This window comes from Haemaphysalis longicornis, unplaced genomic scaffold (assembly GCF_048455015.1).
Source record: "Haemaphysalis longicornis isolate Haplotype H1 unplaced genomic scaffold, Haemaphysalis longicornis Haplotype H1 scaffold_9, whole genome shotgun sequence".
Classification (NCBI taxonomy): domain Eukaryota; kingdom Metazoa; phylum Arthropoda; class Arachnida; order Ixodida; family Ixodidae; genus Haemaphysalis; species Haemaphysalis longicornis.
The window spans coordinates 117,298,149-117,324,327 of NW_027526460.1; the positions used below are offsets into that span (position 1 = coordinate 117,298,149).

General features: G+C 47.2%; 1 protein-coding gene across 1 annotated transcript in view; it reads right to left on the bottom strand.

Annotated features, from left to right (window-relative positions):
- Nucleotides 1-14,339: 14,339 nt before the first annotated feature.
- Nucleotides 14,340-26,179, bottom strand: part of LOC144153380 (sodium-coupled monocarboxylate transporter 1-like) — a 56,345-nt gene continuing 44,505 nt past the window's right edge. Inside the window, exons 15-17 of the mRNA XM_077685034.1 lie at nucleotides 22,176-22,358; nucleotides 14,975-15,375; nucleotides 14,340-14,445 (exon numbers count right to left, since the gene is read on the bottom strand). Coding sequence (XP_077541160.1) covers nucleotides 14,340-14,445; nucleotides 14,975-15,375; nucleotides 22,176-22,358 — 690 coding nt within the window. The remainder of the gene's footprint in view (nucleotides 14,446-14,974; nucleotides 15,376-22,175; nucleotides 22,359-26,179) is intronic.

Genomic DNA, 26,179 nt, shown 5'->3' on the forward strand with positions numbered 1-26,179 from the left:
GGCACTTTGGTGAAGTTTTCCACAGTGATACGTACACAAAGAGGTTTATCTAAATGCCTTTCTAAATGCGCCACATTTTAGGGTTCTGCGATTACACACACGGGTAGTTTAATGAGTAAACACTTCGATCCAGTTCTATATGTTTGAGCCTACAGCACCGAATGCCCAGAAGCTGTACCTCAAGTTTGGCTGGTTGGTGCATCATTAATCTGTAATTTGTGCGCTTAACATTATTCCTTACAGCATTCGTCTAGGACAGTTGTAAATTGAGCGATTTAGTAGGTGTTCTTCACTAATCACAGCGCGAGAGACGGGACAGACTGAAGAATAACAACAGGACAGGCGGTGTCCTGTGCTTAGGACTTAGTATCAACAAAAATGTAGATACGGCACCCTTTGGAAAGGAGGTACAGTAGCCTCTCGATAAACGGAACTTGAAGGGACCGGAAAAATTAGGTCCGTTTACCGGAGTTCCGTTTACTGAGAAAGATGTTCTAAGGTGCAAATTTATGTGCGTGCACACTTCTAAGGGCGTTTCATGGGACTCTGCCCACTAAAAAGTGACTGTAGCTGATAGTTTTCAGAAAGCAAGAAAACTACAAGAAGCGTAGGCACAGCATTCACAAAGTTGATTTGGCAACAATGAGTCGCTGTGCACTACAAAATGCGTCAATTATTTTTATTTGAGTCCTTGCAACTGCATCTTCACGGAGGCTAGCGGCCTCAACTTCGCGAGTGCTTACGAGCCACGAAATTTAGAAGACGGCAATGTGGTAATGAAGGACGAATAGCACTATGATGGCACGAACGAGGCGACAGGAGGTGAGCCCTGTAGCCTCGGCGTCTAGAATCGAGAGCGAACGACTGGAACAATAACTGCGATGTTGCATTCGTTGCGCTAACACGGCTAACCATTTACAAGACGAGGCTTACGAGGCCAACAAGGCTAAAAAAGCATGGAGGACGAAAAAAAAAACAAGAACGAAACAGCCGGAACCGTAAAAAGCTGATTCTCATGCTAGTGGATTTAACAAGAAGTTCTATTTCTGGTTCCATTTACACGGTGATGCGGAAATTTTAGTTCCGAATACCGAGAGTTTTTTTAGGTTATCTGAATACAAAACCAACCGAATTCCAGGCAACTGTTGCGTTTAAGCAGCAGTTCTGTTTAAGCGATTTCCGTTTATCGAGATTCTACTGTATTTACATTGTGATACATTGTGAAAGTTTTTTTATAACAACGCAGCCACATCTAACCAGATTTTTTTGGAAATGAAGCCGTTAACAAGCATCCTGAATTGTGAAGCATCATTGTGAAAAAAGGTGTAATAAACTCCCGTGCAAACTTCTTTCCTCAACTTTGTCACATTTTAAATTCACTTGTAGCGTGTACTGTACGCAGATTTGGTTTCACATATTATCCGGACCAACAAATAGTGTTGTAGAAACACGAGTCAACATTATTGCTTGGTGAAACCTGTTTGTTTTTCTCTGTGGTCTGGAAGTGTCGCCATTCTTTGGTTTCTTTGTAATGGTTTGTGCTGTGAGGTTTGTTTTCAGTTGCTGCATTAAGAAAATTTGATAGCCACATTAAAAATACTTAAAGATTTTAAAGAAACCCCGAAACAAATCAGGGATGACAAGACGTCTGTGTACCAACGAAACAGTTCCGCAGAAGTGCTGGCAACAAGTAGAGCTTTCCAAGTTCTTCTACCACATGGAGAAAAGCGAAAGTTTTCCCGCGACTGGTTCAGGGCCCTTTTAAACTATACTGCTCAACTTATGAGGCATTGATACTTGTTATAGGCACTTAGTGCATGCATGCGTCCAACGGGTCCACTGTTATGGTCCACCGTTATGGCCGATTTCACAGAATTTTTTTGATACTTGTTGCTTCATGTATTCAGCTAATTGCGTCTCGGCACGCTTGTGACCGACCCTGATGGTGTAGGCCACAAACGACATCCATCTTTATGTAATGCACTGGGCAATTTTGAAAGCCATACGTACTGTGTTCGTAGAACGCAACTATAATTTACTCACTGCTCCCGTTTGGCAGTGATTTTTTCTTAGCTTGGCGGTTGAAAGACCTAATGCTAGAACTGAAAGCTAGGTCGTCACTAAGTACTATAGATTTTTTTAACGTCAGTAAAGCATGAGAGCAACTCCCGCACATGGAAGAACATAAATATGGAGTGGAGAGTGTCTTGAGTGTGTTTTAAATTCATCTCGTGCGAGTAAAACGGTAATATTTGTGAGCAGTATTTTATTGACGCCTACAACAATGGCAGCGCTCATTGATGGCGTTCAAAAGCCATTTCAGACGTTTAAAAGCTTGATGATGTACGTTAGTCTACTTTGAGACGCCTTTCTCACGTGTGGCACTGGTCATAATTGTTCCCTTTATCCTATCTCGCATATTACTCTACGGGATACACAGAGCACGAGAAAACTCACCTCAAAAACAGACGTGACGCCGAGACTGTACATTACTGGAAAAAATAGGCGAGCTACGACAGGGGCCATGGCAATACAGGCAGCACTGTGCCACATTAGATGGAATCCATATGCGTAGAGGTGCCCAGTAAAGCCAATCAGTCCCGCTGATGTCATCAGGCTCGCTACAACGGAGGCTGCTAGGGGAACCACACGCATCGCTCTGCTGCCGAGGAAAAACTCTGACGGGGTGTGGGCAGACCGGGCTTTGAGTCGAAGTGAGAAATAGAGGCCAAGACCAAGGTTGAGGGCCATCATAACCCCAAACACTACATACTCGACGACCGAAGTCATTTTAAAGACACAAAACTGCCTATCTATTCACTGCTCCTTGGTTCGGCACTAAGCATCGGCTGCGTCACTGCGAGGGACTTGCAGGTAAGGGAATTGGTAGAAGGCTTCAGTGTTCAGCTTGACTTGGTCATTGCGGCGCGTTCACGCACTGTTACTGGGGTCACACTTCACGATGTTGTCACCGCATTCTCCACTGACCCGTTTTTCTTGTTGTTTTGCCAACTTCCTCTTCCCTTGTAGGTACGAAGTAGCCTTACATGGCAAATAGACAATTCATAATGAGCCAATTAAACCACGGTTTTCGGCCTAGTGCTAGAACGTCGCGTTTCCTGCGTCTTTGAAAACAAGGTTTTCGAATGACTTTGAACGGATGTCACAGCACGTGAACGATATTGTCGCGCACAACGTCGCATCAAGCGGAATAGGTCAGTCGCACTCTCATGTCACTCAACTTTGAGCGGAAAGGGCACAATTCCTAATGCTTCACGTTTGAAGATACGTCCCAAGCATCGAGTTAACGAACACGTGTAATCGCGCTCAGTACATGGAGGGGACACTTGACGCAATTTCTCAACGCACTATACTCTAGAGTCCCACGTTGCTGGCTGCAGCACGTTCCGCGACCACCTGGGTTTATACCAACGTGGCCTAAAAATGTCGAGATGACATCCAACTGAAACACTCAGCCCGTGGCCTTTCTAATACAAAGTGCTACCTCAAAGCTGCCTGCAACCTGTAATATTTTATTCTGTGGCAAACGCTTTCGCGTCACTCTGCTGTTTCACCGCTTTTGAAGGTAGTGCCCCTCAAACATACGGATGTTGGAACTGCGTAACAAGCGGAACTAATCGTAAACGCAAACACACAAACTTTTAGAAGAGATCCTCGTGATAGTTGCTTGTGAGAAAGCAAGCATACAAAAAATGCAACGTAATAATAGTGCAGTAAACATGTTTTTCTGGCTGCTGTTTCCTCCATTTCGATTAGACGGCGTTGCATGGTGTGATAAGCCTGTGCTTGCAATCCAACACGCAAGATTATCTCCTTCCACAGCTTGCTGCGGAAGCAAATCATCTCAAACGCTTAACAGGACAGTGTCAACGACGAGCACAAAACGAAGGTTACGAAGGGCGGTTGGAATGTTGTATGGTGAATATGAGCAATTTATTTTTACTTCATACTGTCAGTGACAAGACCAGGGCAATATATTTCAGCAGTTGCTTTACAACGGAAGTTAGGAATGTTTATCACCACCTTCGAGCCCCAATATTTGCATTTGGCCGCGGTAATTCCACCTCCAAACGCACTAAAATCGAACTTGTCGCTATCAAATACCCATCAGGCCGACCGTGAAGCCCTGGTATTAGGCTTGCGTACTAATGCGTGTAAATACCGGTGTTTACAGAGATTGATACCAGCGGTGTAGCAGAGGATAAAATCCTACAGCAGCCACGTAAATGCTACCAATAACTTGTATTATTGGTCACCTAAAACATATTGTTAGCTGTGACCATCTCGAAGGTGTAAGCGCACAGTTTTGTTATATGTAAGCTTTACTTCAAGTGCAGTAGTTGTATACTTGCTGTGATCACTGGAATACATTTTGCGATAGATATCACGAAAGTCCGCATCAGAATGAACATGTCGCCGTTCCGCCTGACCAGCGGTCATTGTTTTGTCCGCTACATTGCGAAATTGTGTAACACATTGTCATTGTAAACTCAAAGGGTTATTTCACAAGGAAGAGACGAAATGAAACTTTTAAAAAAGATATTCTTTATTGGGCTACATGAACGGGAAAATTTTGGTCTGTCTGTCTGTCGGTCCCTGGACTCAAGCAGCCGGCTTAAGTGAAACAGAAGCGGTCCAATATGTTTATATACCCACAGCCAAATCTAAACGTCTATATCCGGTGGCAACGTTCATTATTGTCAACATTGAAGAACAATAGCAACACATTACGCAAAGGTGATGCAGAAAATTGATAAATGTGGTATTTACAGTGCTCCTTTAAAAAAAAATTTTGGATGCTTCATTTTTTTGTTATAGCAAATAAAATATTACATCGACTGCACAAAAAAAATTTACTCTGTCGCCTGCTGTTGCCCGCGTCACTATTGCTTCTGGCCGCATTTTTGGAAATGAAACGGCAACACTTACAAAAGGTTCCACTAGATCGCTTCCACGTTCCGCTTGGAACGCACGTGGAGTAAGGCAACGTGATTCATAAACGTTGAAGTAAGCTGCCTCTATTTGCGCGCGTCTCCGCCGTACGGCAGCGCCGTCATCGCGGCACCCGGCCAGGAGCAGTGAAACGCGGTAAATTTAAATTGACTCGAGGAAACCTCCAGCGTGTTTATCTTGGGAGGATTGCGACGGGAGATGAACAGTGTGAGAGGTGAGCGGGAAAGCAAAAGGAGGCATTTACTTGGCGAATGTCAGTGAAAGACTGTGGACTATCGTCTGTGGGAGGATATCTCTGGGAGGATAAAAACTGACAATTTTACCGGAACTACGGCAATCGCTTCCTATACATTGACGACACGCTTGGTTGTGAAAGGTTGCACACTGGTAAGGATGTGTACAGAGCGATATCGAACTTTTGGTCTTTTGCTTATTCGATTTTGCGTATTTTGCACGGTATAATTTAGAGCCACGTGAGGTACTTTTTGTTTTAGTTGTTTGCACGGGGAAAGACGCCTTTTTTTAAATATTGCCGCGTTTGATCCCCGATGCTACATGAAGCATCCGGGGGCTTTAGGTTTTGGTTTTGGTTTTGATGTCAAGTGATTCTACCACCGGTGGGTTAACTCTGGGGGATATATATGACGTCACTGAATAAATTATTCTCTTTTGGCGTGACTGTTCGACTCGAGAGTACGCATGGAGGAAAGAAAAGGTTAGGAGAGGTCCTGACGTCACGTTTGTGAAGCCACAGCCACCATGACATGAGCCCATTGAGCTCCGCACTTGTTCCCACTATCCTCTGCTGTTTCCGGTTTGATTTGACTAACATGGTGTCGCCCTGCCCTCCCGCTTCGCAGCGAAAACAGCTTCGTCGCTAATTCCTCCGTGCCATGTCATGTTCTAAGCTGTTGATTTCGCCTTCAATTTGCCCATTCTAACCCTCACCCAAAGTTTCAATCGAAAAACGGCCTTCGTTTTTTAGTTAGAAGGACCATTTTTCAATTCTTAAGCCTGGAAAAGTAGCGTTTGTCGTCGTCATAGCAACAGGCTCGCGGGATCACGAGTGGCTACTGCCGTGTCTGTTCGTAGCCGGCGATAGGAATCCAGCCACCCTACGCGCGGCGAGCGTCGCGCACGAGTTGCAAACTAAAAGCTAAAATCTGACTCCGTTCTGTTTTAATATATAACAAAATGACCCGCCAAAAATAAGTTCTTTTAGTTCATTTCATGCAAACGCGAAGTCCTTAAGAAAACCTCAGCGCTGTTTTTTCTTTCAAATCTCCCCAACATGAACTCCGGGTCTTAATTTGTTTTCTTGTAAGAAACAGCCTCGTTCGGTAACTTTTTTGGCTTATTGTTCAAACAAGCAAATTAATACCAAGTTCATAGTGTAAACGATGTTTCGCTGTTTCGCTCAGGTGTATGTACAAAGTACGGCAACGTTCCCAATTTTTATCAGAACTATTTGCAACTGTCTAATCAAGTCGGGAGGAGGGTCGTAGAAAGGATCGAGCAAGGGCAACGCAGCGCTTGCCGTGTAAGAAACGAAACAGGTGTGCAGGAGGAGGGTATGCCGCTGCGACACGCGCATTTACGAGGATCCTTGCCCAGTAAACGTACAATCGCAAGAAATTGAAATACGAAGAACGGAGCGCGTGGTTTTCAAAACATGGCGCGCCTCCTGGCGACGGGCCACGTATGCGCAGTGAGTACAAGTTACGAGAGTTTGTGTCCAGCGTTGATATGGAAAAAGCTTTGCTGGGCGTGTGAGCGTTTCCTTTGTCTTTCCACCGCCTTCAGTGCCCACTTATGCAAGCGTTATCTAGCTTTGTTGCTGCGACGAGTAAAAAGTGCGCAGGCAGCTATATTCCTTTGTTTTTTTTTCCTGCTGCGCCATATAGTTTAATACTAATATATGCTAGAGGGAAATCTTTCGCCGCAGTCGCGGGCCGGCGCCATTGCCGCTAGCGACGTTCCTCGCCTACTTGGCTTAGCTATCCATATGGCTTCTTTTTTGTGTCGAATCCGAAATCAACGAAAAAGGGTAACATTTTTTTCTTGTTCATAATACACGAAGGTTTAAAATATACACTCACAAATTACATCTTTTTGGAAGTTCAATTTTGTACTAACAAAACAAATTTCATGAACATTCTACAGTTGTATTATTGCTTTTTTGCAGCCAGAGCCAACTTTTCAGCCTGCTCATGAGCCATGCCAAGGACTAGTGGAACGTGCCTGCCCGGTATATGACCGGACGCTCGCTGAAGCGCGGCTCCCCTAGGCAGTATCACCAGATTTCCCTGTAGTATATAATAGCATGAAACTCTATGTAACGATAGTACCAACCAGGGCAAACAGGATGCCCGTGACAATGTCTAGCGATCGCGACGATCTTCGGAGAGTATTATCCCGGGCCTGGACAAGTGGTGGCGGGAGCATCCGCAAAGTTGAAAATAAAGTTCAAAAGCAGTTTAACAGAAGGTCTCAGAAAGGCTCCTTTACATGTCGGGAAAAGTTCAAAGCACCCCGTCGTTTTTCTCTTTTGCTTACTTTCTAGGTTTCTTTGACCATTCAACATGTTTCTTTGGGACAGTGCGTAGTGTACAAATGCTAATTGGATCATTTATATAAGCTTACCAGCTTATATAAATGATCCAATTAGCATTTGTTTCAAAAGTGTCGCGAACTGGGCCAGTTGGTACAGATTCATTGTGGTGAAACAGCACGCAAAAACCACGACAGAAAGAAGAGGACAACAACACGAGGGCTGAATATCAACTGAAATGTGTATTACACAATGAAAAAAGTATTTCAGAGCGTGTGTGACCATAAAAATCTTGACGTATATCTCACATGTGCAGAGAACAACCACTCATTCAACATCTGTCCAGATAGCTACTTCGCAGTACAGTAGCGATATGGACGGGCAACTAATAGAATCTTCCGAATTTTTTTTCATATAAAATGCTTGTGCTATCTCCCCTGTTCTCTTATCTTTGTGAGTCATGAAAACTTTAGTACTAGTTAACAATGGATAGCAGCCGCAACTTTTACAATGGGTTGATAAATGTGACGTGGGCGTGCCCATGTGGGTGTTTTGATGTTCGCGCAAGAGCTCGTTGAGGCATCACCCTGTTTGCCCGATGTACTTTCTTTTGCATTTAAAAGAAGTGCACTACACGACATTGCATCGGCACTCAAAAAACTGAGCCTTGTGCTTAACACCACAACCCTTTCTTTGGGAATCACCTTTCCTGGACAGCTTATTGTTAATACTCGGTATAAGCCTCTCTAATTTATTGCTCGCCGAGAATACCACATCAACATCAAACTTGTCTGCTATATTTTTTTCTATGCGAAATTGCATGAAGGTGTTAAGCACAAGGCTCAGTTTGTTTGAATGCCGATGCAATGTCGTGTACTGCATTCCTTTAAGGAAAGAAGGGTATAGAAGGAAGGCAGGAAAGTTAGCGTGGATAGAGCCTAGTTTGCTATCCTGCACGTGGGAAAGGGAAAATAGGCAAAAAAAGAAAAGAAAGAATGAAGAGAAGTTGGAGTAGACACGTATGCCCAGCGCTGAAGCACTGACACTGATTGACACTGGAGGCATTCAGTCTATAGTATGGTGTTCAAGTTAGTCGCCCGTAGAAAGCGTAAAAGTTCCTTAGTCGCCTTCTGAGCGGATGACGGCGGGGATCGGGCCGGGGATCAGTGGACGCCTGTGACGCGCTGGGCTAGCGAGCGCGGCCCTTTGATCGTGTTCGGGAGAGAACCTGGGTCGAAACCGCTGCTGTGTCCGTGAGCCATCCGCCGATGATCAAGACAACCCGTGGGCTGTCCGTGCCTGAAGCTGGTAACGCACTGGGCGAGAGTGCGCGGGTCTGGATTCACCTGGATTTGGAACCCTCCACTCACACTCGCTGCTACGCCATCGAGCCGCGACTGATCTGCAAGGTAGACGATGTCTGTCCGATGTCCCGTGCCTGCAGGCGACGTGTCGTAGAGCCAGCCACCGAGCCAGTCTCGCCGTGACGTCCCCGTCGACCCCGCACGCGTCGGGACTTCAACACTCCAAGGGGCTGCGGCAAAACCCCGTACGACGTTTCCTTTAGGCCACCTTAAAAAGAAAGCCAAAAGCAAAGCTGAAACAGAAGGCGGGTCTGCTGCGACGAGCAAATCACGCAGTGGCGCTTTGTGCCGGTGCTACTATAGCTCTACCACTGCTTCAAGTCACGGAGAAAAGAGTGACAGCGTTTGTCGGAAGGGTCACATAGACCCCAGCAGTGCAAAGCCATTTTGGATAGTAACCTAAACCAAAGTCTATTAGGTATGTGGAGTGATTTATTCCGTAATATTCGTCGTCATCCCTGTGGTCAATGTGTTCCGACGGCCCCGCCACGTATGGTAAATGCTCTTGTAGCGCGTCCTTGCCTCTGTGGACCACCGCGTCTTCGTCAGGTTGGCTGGCAGGCTTCTCGACGTGTGGATTGTAAAGGGATGGCTTGACAGATTCATTTTCATCGCCTTCCGCGCGGCGGACCCGTGGTGCTCGAAGGCGGAGATTCTCATGTGGCGTAAGGTCATGCGCAAGGCTGGACGACGACGTGTGGTCGCCGCGAGTTACGTGTTCCGTACGCTCGTGGTTTGCTGTCTACACTAAACTGAATTGTGCCGACGTAAACAGCTATGCTGTCAAGAGACTTTGCGCAGCTTCGAGTAGTGGTGCAAGGTTGTAGAAGTAACAGAGCTGGCGGCCCCTCTCCCTTTGTCGGAGACCAGGCTGTTGCACCCGCTATAGGTTTACATACTTGCCGCTGAAAGGTCTGCACGGCTGGCAGGGCGGGATCGTTTTATCCGCAGGCTTTCACCTCTCTCAGAAGGTGGACCACGTTTGCACGTGCTAGAGCCAGAGGCAACGCGCTTCGCGAACTCGGCATCTGTAGCGCGAACTCCGCGTCTGTTCTCTCCACTGCAGGCGTGAACGCACGTGAACTGGTGAAGGGAAGAGCCGGCAAGAGATCACGCCAATAACGCTGGTAAGAGTGTCCTCTAAGGTCCAGTTGGAAGATGCCGGCGCTTTGCATGAGGCACACGCTCGCGTGTGCTCGGTACTTTTAAATGCGAATGCATTTCTTAGCCGCGGGTTGTCTTGCTTCTTTGAGCGGCGTGCGCCTAGCAACAGCTGTGGCACGCGCCTAGCAACCGGAGCAGGTGCGGAGTAGCGGAGGGAAAGGGGACCGGAGGAAGGCGCTCGGCGTGTGAGGGAGCTCGTATCGCGGAGCTCGGGCGTAGTAGCGGAGAGTGAGTGGAGAGGAGGAGCGCGCTCGGCGTGTGGGGGCGCTCGCATCGCGGAGCTCGGGGTGGAGAGAGAGCTCGCGCGCGGGCTGGCGCGGGTCTCTCTCTCCTCTCCGCTCGCTGCGCATATAAATGGAGGGAGCGCGCGCCTCTCTCCGTGACTGCTAGCCGACTGGCGCCTTGATAGTGATGGAAGTCCGTGAAGTCGAATCCCTCGCGGCAACGATACCGCAAAGAAGAATTCGGTGCACTCAATGCATTCGCATTTCCGCACGATCCCCTTCGGGGAGGTGGGGGGATTTTTTTTCTTGGTATTTTTTTGCGAGATCTTCACATGGCGCAAGCCCACGCGCAAGCCCATCTGCTGCGAGCCCACGCCGGGCGCTACTCATGAGACGCGCAATCACGTGCGCTGGTTTTTAAAGCTTTCTTGGGCTGCTTAAACCCAGAAATTTTGGTCTGTCTGTATGTCTGTCTGTCTGCGACTCAATTCAGCCACAAGGCCAAAATAAAATTAATATCACGCAATAGTCTTATATACTCACAGCTACACGTAAACGTCTAAGCCCGGATTATATGTTCATACTTGTCAACTTTATTGAGCCAGAACAAGACATTACGCAAATATAAGACAGGAAATTAGTACACAACAGATATTTGCAGTGTTCCTTTTTAAAAGATTCCTGGATGCTTAGTTTTTCGATAGCAAATAATATTCTACATCTACTGCAGAAAACCGCCGCCTCCTGGCGCCATATGAAAAATCACGCAGCAACAGCAGCGAACGGTTCGACTAAGTAGGTTCCACGTTCTGCTTGGAACGCAATTGGACCACGGCCACGCGGCTCTATAAACCTCTTAGCCGGCCGCCTCCATTCACGCGCGTCTCCACCGTACTGCAGCGCTGGCATCGAAGAACCCCGCCTGTAGCATTGCAACGCGGTAAATGCAAATCGCCTTGCGCAAACCTCTAGTGTGTTTACCTTGGAATGAGCGCGACGGTGCAGGAACAGCATGAGAGGTGAGCGGCAAAGCAAAGGGAGGCATTTCCTCGGCAAATGTCTACAAAGACTATCGTCTTTTGACTACATTTGCAACGAAAGGAGCAGATACGCGGCCAATGTTTTTCTGTGTATTTTTGGTGAAGGCAGACGACCAAGCCCGAGCTTTAAAAGCTGTGCTGTTAAAAAGCTCTTCATTAACCCACACAGTCTGGCTTACAAAAAGTGCGCGCCCCATCGAGTGGGAATGAGCAACGAGTAAGTGAACCGACCGTAAAGAAATTGGCCAACTTTCACAGGTGGTGGAATGCTGGAGACACAGGAAAGCTTGGGGACCACTTAGCTGGGCCCCACACTGACAGCAGATCCCAGGGAAAAGGGAGCTGCACGAGCATGTCTATGCACGTTCCTCGAATGCCGAGCGGCAATCCAATACTGTCACCCTCGACATTAACGGCCACCAAGACATTTTTGCTGCCGTCCGAGTCGAGCCCGCTATTTCGCCTGCCTCCGACCACCTAAGGCATCCCGGTGTCCACAACCCCGCCCGCAAATCGCAAGCTCAAATGATCAAGAAATTCCCCCGACCTTCCCGAAGGGAATCGTGCAGAAATGCGAATGCATTGGGTGCACCGATGAGTGTGTTGCGAGTAATGGCGTAATTAATGACGAGAGTGTGAACGTAATCATTTATTCATCAGCACCTGTTTGTGTTATCGTTGTACCTGACGGCCACAATCACTGCCTTGTGATCGCTAAAGTGCACGGTCAAAGGGTCTTTGAGAAGCATACGCGCGTCACAGTTTCGCGTAAAGACCAGATCAATGCAACTTCCGTGAATGGTAGTGGGGCACGTGTCGAAGCCGGCAGAGAGACAATGCATAGAGTGCCCGATCTGCATGTACTCGACCAGCCACTCGCCACTCTTCTTGCGCACGTCAACGTTGAAGTCGCCAACCAAGACTGTGGGGTCAGAGGGTTTGGAGCGCACGCGCACACTTTCCATAGCCGCGTCCAGAAATGCATTCGCATTTACGACGACGACGACGACGAAGGCAGAACTACGAGGCGCGAGCGAACGTGCGACGACGACGACAACGGCGAAAGAAATGCATTCGCATTTACGACGACGACGACGACGAAGGCAGAACTACGAGGCGCGAGCGCACGTGCGCGCGCTCACGCGCGCTAGCGCTGGAGGAATGCAGGCGCACGCCGGCCAACGGAGCAAGACAACCCCTGGCTAATAAACGCATTCGCATTTAAGTCCTTACGTGGGCAACAGAACGTCCTTCGGGCTCCACGGGGTGGAAACCTGCAGCGATCAGCGTGCCGCGGGACCGGCACTCGCAAAACGACGACGACGAAGGCGGAAGCTGCTCACGTGGCTCAATCCTAGGCCTTACTTTTGCGACCGCGGGGCTTGTATCCTCGAGGTAAACAGTTGGTATCGGGGAAAAGTATTGACCCTGTCCCTATTTTTTATTCCTTTGCACCGCAAAGATAACAGGCCACATAGGACATTCGCTGTCAATATTACGAGATTCTCCTCTGAGCTGTGCAATACAATCTATACTTTTGCGCCTATGGATCAATATTGCAGGACTTAAAAGCGTTGTCACAGTTATTAATAATACTGTACGTTTAGCAAACCTTGCTGTCTTTAGTACTTTGCTGTCTGATCAGTGCACTGCAACTCATGTAGGCCCTCGTGTAACCAGAAACGTACCAGACACTTCCAACGCCGAGAAGGCGCTTGGCAGCAGCTTCTCCACAATCGCAGTTCGGCTAACTGTGTTAATTTTAAATTTTACCTCGCAACATTTAGCCGAACTGTATTACGTGCGAAGAAAACTTATCATATTGGAAGACCTTGAGCCCTATTACAACCAAATCATAGACGAGCAATATTCAAACTAAACTAGTCTTGGAAACCTTGTTCCCCTTTTCCGAACGCACCCTGACTGGTTCGTACGCAAGGAGGAACTTTTTACTTACTATCGAATACTGCTTGTGATTCAGCTGCAGTTGCGACAAGGATTCCTCCGCCAAGGCCTCGAAATTAAGGCACGGCTGACTTTGAAGCCGCTATAGGCGTGTAGGCGGCCGATGTGACGGTGCGGCAGGGCCAACGTTTATTGGGAGTTGCGTGTGGACGAAAACACGGTCCCGGGAATCTGAGAGCGCCCGAGGAATGCGACTGAGCAGCTTGGAGGACATTGTGTTCTGTGTTGCGTCATCATCTGAAGAACTGATGATGATGGGGTGCTGGAGTTGATGATGATGCCGCTACATGGCTCCCCCCCCCCCTAGCGCGCAATGCGTGATGGAATACCAGGCTCATGAAAGCACGCAAAAAATGCATGAACAGCGGCAGAAGGAGCTATGTACAAATGAACGCGAAAAACCTACTGCGTGCCAAACAGCCGGGTGCGGTTTAGAACTATGTACAGTTATGTGCGTCCGCATTCACTGAAAGTTTGGTGGACAGTCCAAGGTGGGCATTGAGGAAGCGTCTGGGGCAATTAGTATCATCGGGTGGCCTGCGCTGGGAGTTCCGGTGCGGTCGCAGGCGGTGGTGAGGCGACAACCGCTCAGGAGCAATTAGAACTGCTGTCGAGCGAAGTACAGCGCCTGCGAAACAGTGCAGACCAATGCGGGCACGCAGCCTGCACAGGCAGCCACGGTGTGTCCAGTCTACAGGCCGTAATGGCAAAACCAACGGAGGCGTGGTGAGCACGTCGTACCTCAGCCCGTGACAGGATGCGCCAGACGGCTGGGTGCTGCGTGTTGCCGACGCTCGAGGCGCTTTTCTGGGGCGAGTGGGTTTACGTGGCCTAGCGTGCAAAACGCGTCGATTCGCCCTGGAAGTATAGTTAACTCGCCGGGATAGTTGTCTGGTGTGGCGAGTCGTCATGATCCTCCGTAGAGCTCGTGTCAGCCCAACAGCGATTTTGACAGCTCGCTGATAGTGGCGAGCACAGGTTAGCCGAACGCGTGGCGCACTGTGTTTGGTTCCTGGCTTTATAAGGCGAGGACTATGAGCATGATGCACGATTCTTGCTAGCTGAGGCAGAGGTAGCCGCGGATGCCTGGAGCCAGGAGTTGGTGTGCGGCCATCATGTTCATTTGTCCCAGTGCTCTCCCCTGCTGCTTGTTCGGAGGCAATCTGCAATCGCCGCGGTGGGCTGAAATTGGTCCGCTAACTGGCCGGTGGTAAAAAGTGGCCATGGTGTATCGCGTGACGACTTAAATGAAGCGGTCGCCGCAACCACCTCGCAAGTGGTCGCAATGCCTGGGTCAGCAGCGGCTTCGATTGGCACCCCAAGGCGTGCCCCCAAACATGGTGTGCTAGGTGCTGATGATGTCGTCCTTGGTGTGAGCGTCATTACCACACCAACCGGCACGGGATGGCGTCAGTAGTGTGTCAAAAACCGGCATATTACAGCAGCGTAGTGACGATAAAACAGAGGCAGTGTCTTTCCCGGCAGGTGACCCGTGTTGTGGAGACCCAACTTTTGTGGTTGATGATGCTCGGGCTTCTGTCTCGACGCCGCTCGAGGTCATGGTGCCTGTGAAGGCCAGCGAATGTGCCTCTGGAGGTGAAACCCCGTTGGCGTCTACACCGGCTGTGGATGACGGTTGTGTAGGCGACTGAGGGGGAAAGGAGGTCACCGCCACGGTACTGGGTGGCTCACCGTTGCGTGCGCGTAGGGGGATAGCAGCGGGCGATGCGGGCGGTGGTCGGTGGGCGCCCGGGATGTCGTTGGCCGCCAGTCCTGTCGTGGAAGGTGCGGCTGCCGCGCTGGAAATGGAGAACATGCAGGGTGTGGGCGTTGGTGAGAGACGACGTTGCCGGGCTGGGTGGCATGGAGGCTACCATGAGTAGCGGCGTAGCGTGTCCAAGCCGCACGGGTACCTCTTGTGCTGCAGGGGGTGGCGGGTCGTCTCGATAGCCGTAGGACTCGAGCACGGCAGCCCGAAGGTCGGCTGTACGTCTTGTCGTTGTAGGTGTGGCTGCCGCACTGGAGATCTTGTCTATGGGGCCGACACTAGAGGCCGTGGATGATGGCGATGGCGCAGAGAGTACCACGTGCAGCTGCGAAGCGTGCGCAAAGGGTGCGTGTACATCTTCCGCTGCAGGCCAAACCAGGTCGTTTGGCAGGCCATAGTGCGCGAGCACGGCAGCGCAAAGGTCGTCGTAGGGGGCGGCGTTGGGTGGTGGTAGGGCGAGGACACAGCGGAGGTCCAGCAGAAGTGATTCCCAAAGAATGGAGTGCTTCAGAGGCTTTATTATAACGGCCTCAAGAACTGAAACCCTTCCCGTTCCACCGAGGTATAACGGGTAAGTTAAAAAATTTGAAAATGGATGTATGGATTTAAAATAAAAAAAACGTGAAAAGGTAAATAAACAAGATAATTACACAGAAAATTACTTACTGAAGAACAGTGGTAAATACAAACGATCTAAAGGCTATTATCGCGTTATTTGCCGCTGACTTTGTTTCTGCGTGTGAGTGAAATTGTGACAAAATATTTGAGGGGTTAGTATTGTTGAATATTAGTGTTAACTAGTATTGTAATTTCTTCTAAAATTTTGAATGGTTTTTGTATGTTTTATTAGCTCCGGTTTCCTTCTTACGAGATAATTTCTATGAATGTCAAGAAGTTGTTCTCTGTGTTTGTTTGTTATTGGGAAGTCCCGTAAATAGTGATCAAAACTGTCTGCTGGTAGGTTACATTTACATATGTTATTATTTGCAATGGCGAACCTATGAAAATAAAACGGAAATCTACCGTGTCCAGTGACAAACTGTGACGTGTGATAATTGGTGGCAAAGTGGTCCGGAATTTCGTAAATATTATTTATCCATTGGAATGTGTAGCTTTCATTTCCTTCTTGTTGCCACTCAAAAATCCAATGTTTTCTTAGGTTAATATTGAGCTGGTTTTTGATAAATTGTAGTGAAATAGGCCAGTCAATTTTTTCGCCATATTTTGCGACTTTTTTAGCCATTTCGTCCGCTATTTCGTTACCGACATTGCCACTGTGACCTTTATGTAATTTATTTATTTATTTATTAAACGAGGCTAGAATTAGTTTGTGGTCGCTTAATTCTTTAAGGTAGTGAAGGGATTGAAGGCTACTGGGGTCGGACATGAGGATGAGATCTAATATGTTAGCTGTTTGTTCTGTTTCCCTCGTAGCATGGGCGATCACTTGTGTTAGTTGGTAATTCTCAATGCAATCAACAAATTCCCTGCATTCCCTTCAGCCACTTTGACAGTCATTAGTCCGATTTATATTTGGATAATTGAAGTCTCCAAACAGTATAAAATCTGCACGGGGATACTTTTTGTGTAGATCGTTTAGAGTATCGTTAAGGCATCTAACGAAATCTAAGTCCTGCTTTGGTGGTCGGTAACACACGCCTAAGAATATGAGACCTTGCGGGCGTTCGCATGATAGCCAGAGCATCTCTAGAGGTGTGTTAATTTCGATTTTACTGTGACGGACGCATGCTTTAATTCCTATCATTACACCGCCCCCTCGTTGCAGTACACGGTCATGTCGATAGATAAGGAAGTCTGGTAAATAGGGGAAAATTTCAGAGTCATCTATAGTTGAAGATAGCCAGGTTTCTGTAAGTATGACTATGTCACATTCTGATGTTTGAATTAGGTCGGCAAGGGATTCGCGTTTTTGAATGATACTACGAATGTTAGTGTAAAGAACAGAGAATGAGGTTTTGTTTGGATTACTGTGTGTGGCACGCGGTTTGGTGTCGTGGGGACGTGGTAACGGGGATGAAGATCTTGCAATATTGCGGCTTAGCTAGGGTGACGAGCACTCTTCAACCTTTTTGTGTGTGGCGTCATAGCGATAAGTTTTGGACCCGATTACAAGCTTTTTGTATTTTAATTAGAAGACTGCATCCCGTTCGCGAGCGAATCGAACAAGTTCCCTTCGAACAGAGCGGGTGGCGGTACAGAAGTCTTCTGCGATGCTGTAATCAGTGCCTTTTAGTTTGGCGGCGTTGGATAGCACAGTTTCCCGTGTCTTGAAAAATGTAACATTAACAATTATGGGACGGGTTTTCCCGGGGACGATTTTACCCAGACGGTGTGCCCTTGCTATTTCCTTTGGGTCGATGGTTACATTAAGTTTGGTTTCGCAAAGTTTGATCACGGCTTTCTCACTGTCAATCCATTTATCTGATTCCTTCTCTTCGATGCCGTAGAAAAGTAAGTTGTTGCGGCGCGACCTATCTTCCGCGTCATTGATTCTGTCATCGATATTAGTTATGGCTTCGGTGGCTTTTGTAGTAGTTGAAATTAAGTTCGCAACATCGGTTTGAATTTCTGGAATGGAAGAACATTCAGCACTTCAGGAAGAACATTCAGGAAGAACATTAACCAACGTCAGCACTCCCTTGGTGCTGAAAGGATTGACGCCGCCGCCACCTACATCGACATCAACGTTGCTGTTTGGTGTAAAAGCGCGCGCATCTGGACCGACACTTCGTGGGCTCGGCAGCTGCTCCGACATGCCACAACGCCTAACCCTGCTACTGTTCGTTCTGCAGGTGCGTACATACGAACCCTTATTTGCGAAGAAATCCAGCAATCGATGTTTATTGCAACTGCCGAGCCCACAGTGTCTTGCCGCCTTGTTTAGCCAGTGTGTAAATAACGCTAGATTGCTTCTACTGCTCTCCGGAGACGTGGAAGAAAATCCCGGTCCCATCACACGTAGCACGCCTAATGACCCTAGTTCAACCGAACCTACAATTCAGGAACTGTTAGTTAAGTTAGAAGCCGGCCAGGATTCAATCATTTCTGAATTAAAAGCTATCAACAGCCGCTTAGCCTCTACAGAAGAAAGACTTAATGATTTAATGACTCGAATCGCAAAAACAGAGACTGAATGTTCTTCCATTCCAGAAATTCGAACCGATGTTGCGAACTTAATTTCAACTACTACAAAAGCCACCGAAGCCATAACTATTATCGATGACAGAATCAATGACGCGGAAGATAGGTCTCGCCGCAACAACTTACTTTTCTACGGCATCGAAGAGAAGGAATCAGATAAATGGATTGACAGTGAGAAAGCCGTGATCAAACTGTGTGAAACCAAACTTAATGTAACCATCGACCCAAAGGAAATAGCAAGGGCACACCGTCTGGGTAAAATCGTCCCCGGGAAAACCCGTCCCATAATTGTTAATTTTACATTTTTCAAGACACGGGAAACTGTGCTATCCAACGCCGCCAAACTAAAAGGCACTGATTACAGCATCGCAGAAGACTTCTGTACTGCCACCCGCTCTGTTCGAAGGGAACTTGTTCGATTCGCTCGCGAACGGGATGCAGTCTTCTAATTAAAATACAAAAAGCTTGTAATCGGGTCCAAAACTTATCGCTATGACGCCACACACAAAAAGGTTGAAGAGTGCTCGTCACCCTAGCTAAGCCGCAATATTGCAAGATCTTCATCCCCGTTACCACGTCCCCACGACACCAAACCGCGTGCCACACACAGTAATCCAAACAAAACCTCATTCTCTGTTCTTTACACTAACATTCGTAGTATCATTCAAAAACGCGAATCCCTTGCCGACCTAATTCAAACATCAGAATGTGACATAGTCATACTTACAGAAACCTGGCTATCTTCAACTATAGATGACTCTGAAATTTTCCCGTATTTACCAGACTTCCTTATCTATCGACATGACCGTGTACCGCAACGAGGGGGCGGTGTAATGATAGCAATTAAAGCATGCGTCCGTCACAGTAAAATCGAAATTAACACACCTCTAGAGATGCTCTGGCTATCATGCGAACGCCCGCAAGGTCTCATATTCTTAGGCGTGTGTTACCGACCACCAAAGCAGGACTTAGATTTCGTTAGATGCCTTAACGATACTCTAAACGATCTACACAAAAAGTATCCCCGTGCAGATTTTATACTGTTTGGAGACTTCAATTATCCAAATATAAATTGGACTAATGACTGTCAAAGTAGCTCAAGGGAATGCAGGGAATTTGTTGATTGCATTGAGAATTACCAACTAACACAAGTGATCGCCCATGCTACGAGGGAAACAGAACAAATAGCTAACATATTAGATTTCATCCTCATGTCCGACCCCAGTAGCCTTCAATCCCTTCACTACCTTAAATAATTAAGCGACCACAAAGTAATTCTAGCCTCGTTTTCCTTAATGTTGAAAATCCAAAAAGCCAGCCCCAAGCAAATTAAATTGTATGACCGCGGAAACTACGAAGCATTTAACACCGAACTTCAAGAATTTTACGCAGTATACAAAGACGAATTCTACAGCCGTTCCGTGGAAACAAACTGGGAAATGTTTCGCGATAAACTAAATGAATTAACGAAGAAATTCATCCCGTCAATTACGATAAGAAACAAAAAGTCTGCGCCATGGTTTAACACTGCTATAAAAAAGCTAATCAGCAAAAGAAAACGTCTTTTCAGGAAAGCCAAAGAAAGAAATACAGCGGACACTTGGCAAGCTATCATAGTGCTGATAAAGAAGTGAATCAGGCCACTCGCACTGCTAAAAAGGCGTTTTACCAAACAACGCTTCCAAACATGCTCAAAATAAACCCTAAACAGTTCTGGAAAACCATAAATCCATCCGTCGTTTCCCAGGTTGCCTTATCAGACAGCTCTGGCGAACAACTCAGTGATAGGGAAGCCGCCAACTTATTTAACGACGCTTTCTGCGCAGTATTTACCAAACAACAACGCGGCTCTTTTCCAATAACTGATTGATTGATTGTGGGGTTTAACGCGCCGACGCAACGCAGGCGATGAGGCGCGCCGTAGTGGAGGGCTCCGGATTAATTTTGACCACCTGGGGATCTTTATCGTGCGCCGAAATCTCGTACACACGGGCGTTTTTGCTTTTCGCCTCCATCAGAAAAGCGGCCGCCGCGGCCGGGAATCGAACCCGCGACCTCGTGCTCAGCAGCGCAACGCCTTAGCCACTGAGCCACCGCGGCGGGTTCTTTTCCAATAACTACGGACAGAGCTCAAAGTGAACTCATGCCACCCATAAATAGCTGTGAATGGAATAATATGCATCATCAATAATATGAAACTTTCATCAGCTGCTGGTATGGACAACATCACCAGTAAAATATTGAAAAACAAAAAGAACTAACAAGTGCTATTCTGGCATTGCTATTTACACAATCCCTTTCCTCGGCTTACCTCCCCATTGATTGGAAAATTGGAAAAATCACCCCAGTTTTCAAAAGCGGCAGTAGAGCATCCCCACTCAATTATCGACCCATATCATTAACGAGCGTTCCATCGAAAATAATGGAACATATCATATTCACGAACATCATCAACCACCTTGAACGAAACCATTATTTACACACTGCGCAACATGGATTTAGAAAAGGGGCTATCATGTGAAACTCAACTTGCCGCGTTCATACATGATATTCACGTCAACCTCGACAACAATACACAAACTGATGCCATATTCCTAGATTTTGAAAAGGCGCTTGATAAGGTATCGCATAACCACTTAATGGCCAAACTTGTACAGCTTAATCTGGACCCTGACGTATTAGCATGGCTTAGCGACTTCCTTACCAACAGAAAACAGTTTGTGTTAGTTAACAACAAATCCTCACACACTAACCCCGTTCTTTCAGGTGTACCACAAGGCACAGTACTGGGCCCTCTCCTCTTTTTGACATATGTCAATGACCTCCCATGCAATATTGTTAGCCAAATCCGCCTATTCGCAGATGATTGTGTGTTGTACACTGCAATCAATAGCGCTGAAGACCAAACAAAATTACAAGCTGACCTTCTAGCACTAGAAAAATGGTACAAAAATTGGAAAATGTGTCTCAATGTAACTAAATGCAAAGTCGTTTCCTTCCACAGGCGGAACCAAGCACTCACTTACAACTATACGCTTAATAACTCAATCCTACAAGCAGCCAACATATATAAGTATCTGGGCATTCACCTGACCAGTGACCTTTTATGGTCTACTCATATCACCCACATTTCATTATTAGCGCGAAAATCCCTCGGCTACCTACAACGCACCCTAAAACACGCCCCCCCGCACCTCAAATTACAGGCTTATACCACGCTCGTCCGCCCCAAATTAGAGTACGCTTCAGCAATCTGGGACCCTTACCAAACTTGTCTCATCGATCAACTGGAAGCCATTCAAAATCGCGCCGTTCGGTTTACATATTCTGACTTCTGTTCATTCACAAGTGTCACAAAATTAAAACAACGCGCCAACCTCCCTCCCCTTAGTCACTGCCGTAAACTCGCCAAAATGGCCCTATTTCATAGATACTATCATTCCCTCTCACCCAGTAAGTACATCACCCCCCGCCCACAAACTCCTTGCCGCAGTAATAATTCAATTCAGCTATCATATCCTCGCCCTAGAACCACCACATTCGCAAACTCATTTTTTATAACCTGTGCAAAACTTTGGAATAATCTGCCCGACCATGTTGTACAAACAAGCGACCCTGAACTATTTAAATTAGCACTGCTTGCCATGACTTCGTTCTAGATTATATGAAACTGCTATATTGACTCTGGTGCTATGTTATCTATAAATTTTACAACTTGTGTATTGATTTGAAACTCATGCCTTGTATTTTTGTCTTTTATTCACTGTACTACTGTTTCTTTTTTGTGTGTACCTTACCCACCCCTCATGTAATGCCCCTTTTCCATGGGGCCTTTGAGGTAACGAAAATAAATAAAAATAAATAAGTAAATAAATAAAAATGTGTCTGCGTAATTGGTTGGGTAAGATAGGTAAAATATATCTTATCTGCTGGATGCAGCTGCGATGTATCTTGTATGCTCACGTGGTTGAGCCTGAGGGTAGCCTCAAACTTGAAGAAGCATCCTCTGAGGTTCCGTGGCTCGAATGCTGGTATTGGAGGGTCCCCCCAGGTCACCATGTCGGTGTGCTGCTGGCCGGATATCACGTCCGGGTAAGCAAATATGTAGGCCGCCGATGTGCCGGTGCGGCAGGGCCTACATTTATTCTGAGTTGCGTGGGGACGAACGACAACATGGGCCAGAGAATCGGAGAGCACCGGAGGGATGCGGCCGAGCAGATTGGAGGCCACAGTGTTCTGTGTTGTGTCATCATCTGAAGAACTGATGATGATGGGACGCTAACTAGATAGAGTGTTTTCTTGTTTCCCAGCTTCTGCGCCTCGTCAAGGTAGTATCACCACAGCGACAATTCAGGTACTGTACGTAGAGGCCGAAGTGGTAATCCTGAATTACAGGTTCAGATACCCAACAACGAATTCATTCGCAAAGTTCCTTCAGTGCCTGCTGGATGACCAGCAGCTGATTTTTTTTTCCGCATACGATGTCGTTTTTCGGTTCCTGTTGGTATCTTTGCCGTTACACACAGGTCGGTTGTGCCAATTCTTTACTTACTTCATTACTTCATCCTGTTTTCAGTTCCCACCTTGCAGTTTTCATGCAAAGTAGTAGCGATTTCGTTGGATAAAAACAGCACCCTCTCTTCAGTTCACGCCTTGCAGTTTCCATTCAGAGCAGTGGGAATTTTGTAGGATAATATTTTACTAAAACCGCTAAGCTTCTCCAGGCTAAGATATTTAATTACATACTCCTGGATCGCCAGTCTGAATACCCCACCCGCTGGGAAGTGCAACCAACCCTTTGTGGAACGTTGCAAGGATTGGGGTGGGTATCATCTCTCCGCCATTGCATTGACCTTTTCCATCGCGTTAACAGATTTTATTCCCAGTTATATTACAGAACTAGTTGCCCTCCTTTTTGGCATCTTGAAGCTTCAATCGGCGGAGTCTTCAGTGATGTTGCTCAAGGACTCCGTCCGTGTGCTTGGCTATCTCGTCTGAGCTTCATTGTTAGACATTGAAGTTCCGGCGTTTCGGCTAAATAAGTCAATATTTCACTTGAAAACACCGGGGTACTTCATGAATTGCGCTTGCTCAAGATTTTGCCTTTTCTCAAGAAGCCAGAGCTTAGTTGGATATGCACTTGATAACATAAAGTCGATATCGCCAATATCCACCATTGCTAAAGTACTTGAGTGAGTTCTGCTTCTCAGTATTAGAAAGTATTCTAGTGCTAAAAACATAGTGAACTGCACAAATATTGGTTCGAGAGAAGGGTGCTCCAGCTAATGGGCGTATGTAGACTGAACATCGCGTCTACTGGGTCTAAGACAGGTCGCAGCGTTGGTCCCTCATGACATCTCATTGGCAGTGCGGTATATGGCATTCTCCTAGATCTCCCAGCTTGTTATTCCGCCCGGGAGTATACGTGAACGCATGGGTAGCGGCTTTTCTAGAAAAGAGAGCGTTCTTTTGTTATCAACACGGCTACCCTTTATCTCGACATACTAGACATACACGTGGAGCGCCCCAGTGTTATCCGTCATCTTTCGAGTGTTATTCAATGTGTTCTTGAGCCACATATTTATTTACTCAGATGTACAAACATGCTTATCCAGGTGATTTCGCCTTCTTCTGTCCGGGTTTGTTCTCTCCGGCATTGCAGCGGGCTTTTCCATTGCGTTTACCAGATGTTATTTCCAGCTTTTATGAATAATTTCTTTCTCTTCTTCTCGCCATCCTGCAACTTGATTCGGCGCAACCTTCAGTGATGTTGCTTACGAACTACCTGTCCGTATGGATGGCTCTCTCTTCCGAAACTTTTAATCCTTTGCTTGGAAATTTTATTCCTGAGTGCCCACTCATGCGGGGAAATTTGTCTTGTTTTGCTGCCTGGTCACTGTAGGTTAACCGTTAATAACAACGCTTATAAGTTAGCTAACATTGTCTTGTCTTTACCGATTTGAGAGGGGAGTTGACCGTTTGCTTGCGTTTGCTAGCCCATTATCGCCAATACCTCTTGCCCCAAAAAGCCCTTACTCACAGGCTGCACACTTCTTCTGAACTTGAACACCTGTGAATCCGCTAGAAAAGAAGTCTGTGCGAAACTAGGCCATGCAAAGTAATTGTACCCTATATTCGCTGTTGTGTTCTCCCCTTAATCGATACCTATATCGGGCAGATCTGACACCCTTTCCCTTGTGCCACGCTTGCCACGAAATTGAATCGGGTGGATATTTCTTCCTTACTTGCGGCCGTTTTTCTAGTCATGTGACAATGCAGCTGGATATTCTCCTGCGACGCGTTGGACGGCTGTTTACTCTCCCAAGGCTTTTGTCGTCTAGGGGTAAGCTGGGCCACTGCCATAGGGATGTGTGTCCCGTCATCTACTCATTCATTTCGGAGACGGCTCGTCTGCCGTCCTAAAAATATTCCTAAAAGGCTGGCTATTATCTTGTTTTCCCACTCCACTTTTTTTCCTTTCGTTCTCCTTTTGTCTTGACGTTGCACACTGAATATTTTCTTCCGCCTTTCGATTTTGCCTTACCCGAATATTTTCCTGAAAAAGACCTCTTCTTAGCCAAACGCCCCACGTAAGTATGCGTCATTTTTATGAACCGCCGCAACTTCGAACAAGCTTGGACGACGCCGGGTGCTCTTCAGCGCACGCTCATGTGCGCTCTGTATTTTTTTGTAAGTTACTGCGCAAAGGTCTTGCAGGGCACCTCCCGCAGGAGCTTTTTCTTGGCATTTTTTTGCGAACGCCAAGGGGCCAAGCTCAAGGTGAAACAGCTCTGCTGTTAAAAGAAACAATAGTGAGGGTAGGCCGTGCAACGCGGGCGCAGCTGGTGAATAGCAGCCGAAAAATAATTACCCGCTCGACTAGGGAGCATTAAAGCCAGCGGAAGTCAGTGCATTGGCGTCGTTAGAAACTAAAACACTGAAAAACTACCGAAAACCTTTCCGCACGCAGAATCGCCCAGCACGGGCAGGAGTCGGCAGTCCAAACGTGTTACCAACGCGTAATCCGTTACGAGAGTGTTCACTTTCCTTTTGTCCCTTGGCGTGCCTCGGACAGAGTTTTATTTCAGCATGCGCACTTAACGCTTCGGAGGGCTTTCTGGTCACTAATGGTGCGAGATTTTACTTAACCGCAAAGAGCTTCGCTCTTAAAACCACGGACTTTCTGAGGGGGGAGGAGGGTGCGGACCACCCTTCTAAGCACTGGCCTTCTGAGGAAAATGATAACTCGGCCTAGAAATTGCCATCATGCTGGGCTCTGGACACTGTAAGAAAATAAGGCACTTAAGGACCTTCCGATGTGCATTCCTTTTTTGAATGTATCATCTGTAAGAAAAAAATTGAGTCTTGGGTGCCACGACTCTTACCAATATTCTTTTTAGCACGCGCGGGCGGAGCGACCCCAAAACATTGGGTCTGTTGCGGAATTGTGGAAAAAGAGGAAGACGATTGCGTACTATCTTCGGGATCAGGGGCTAGAAGAGGAAGAAGCTAATAAACCTCGGTCCGGCTCAGCCATGGCCTCGCGTCTGCGTCCCGTTCCATAACATTTCTGGTGCCGTGAAACCCGGGAACGACGGACCAGCGGACTTCACGGCGCAGCGCCTTCAAGGTGTGCGTGGCCTCAGATACGTCGGATCGTCTCATTTCGGAGGCCTCCACTTGAACGGTGCCTGCCATGGCTGCGTGCTGGACACAGACCCCCCACCTAGAACCCGGAGATGAACCCTACACATCGGACAGTCCCGACCCTTGCTTCGCTGCGCTCTCTGGTTTAGATGACAGGCAGGTCCCGGACCAACTTATCAGTTCCAGGGTCATCCTCCGGGCGGACATAACGGAACTAGCCAACACCACTATTCGGGAATTGGAATCGTCACCATCGAATATAAGTATGCTCATCGATTTGCACCGTATGGCAGAACAAAAACAAGACGAATTTCGAAAGC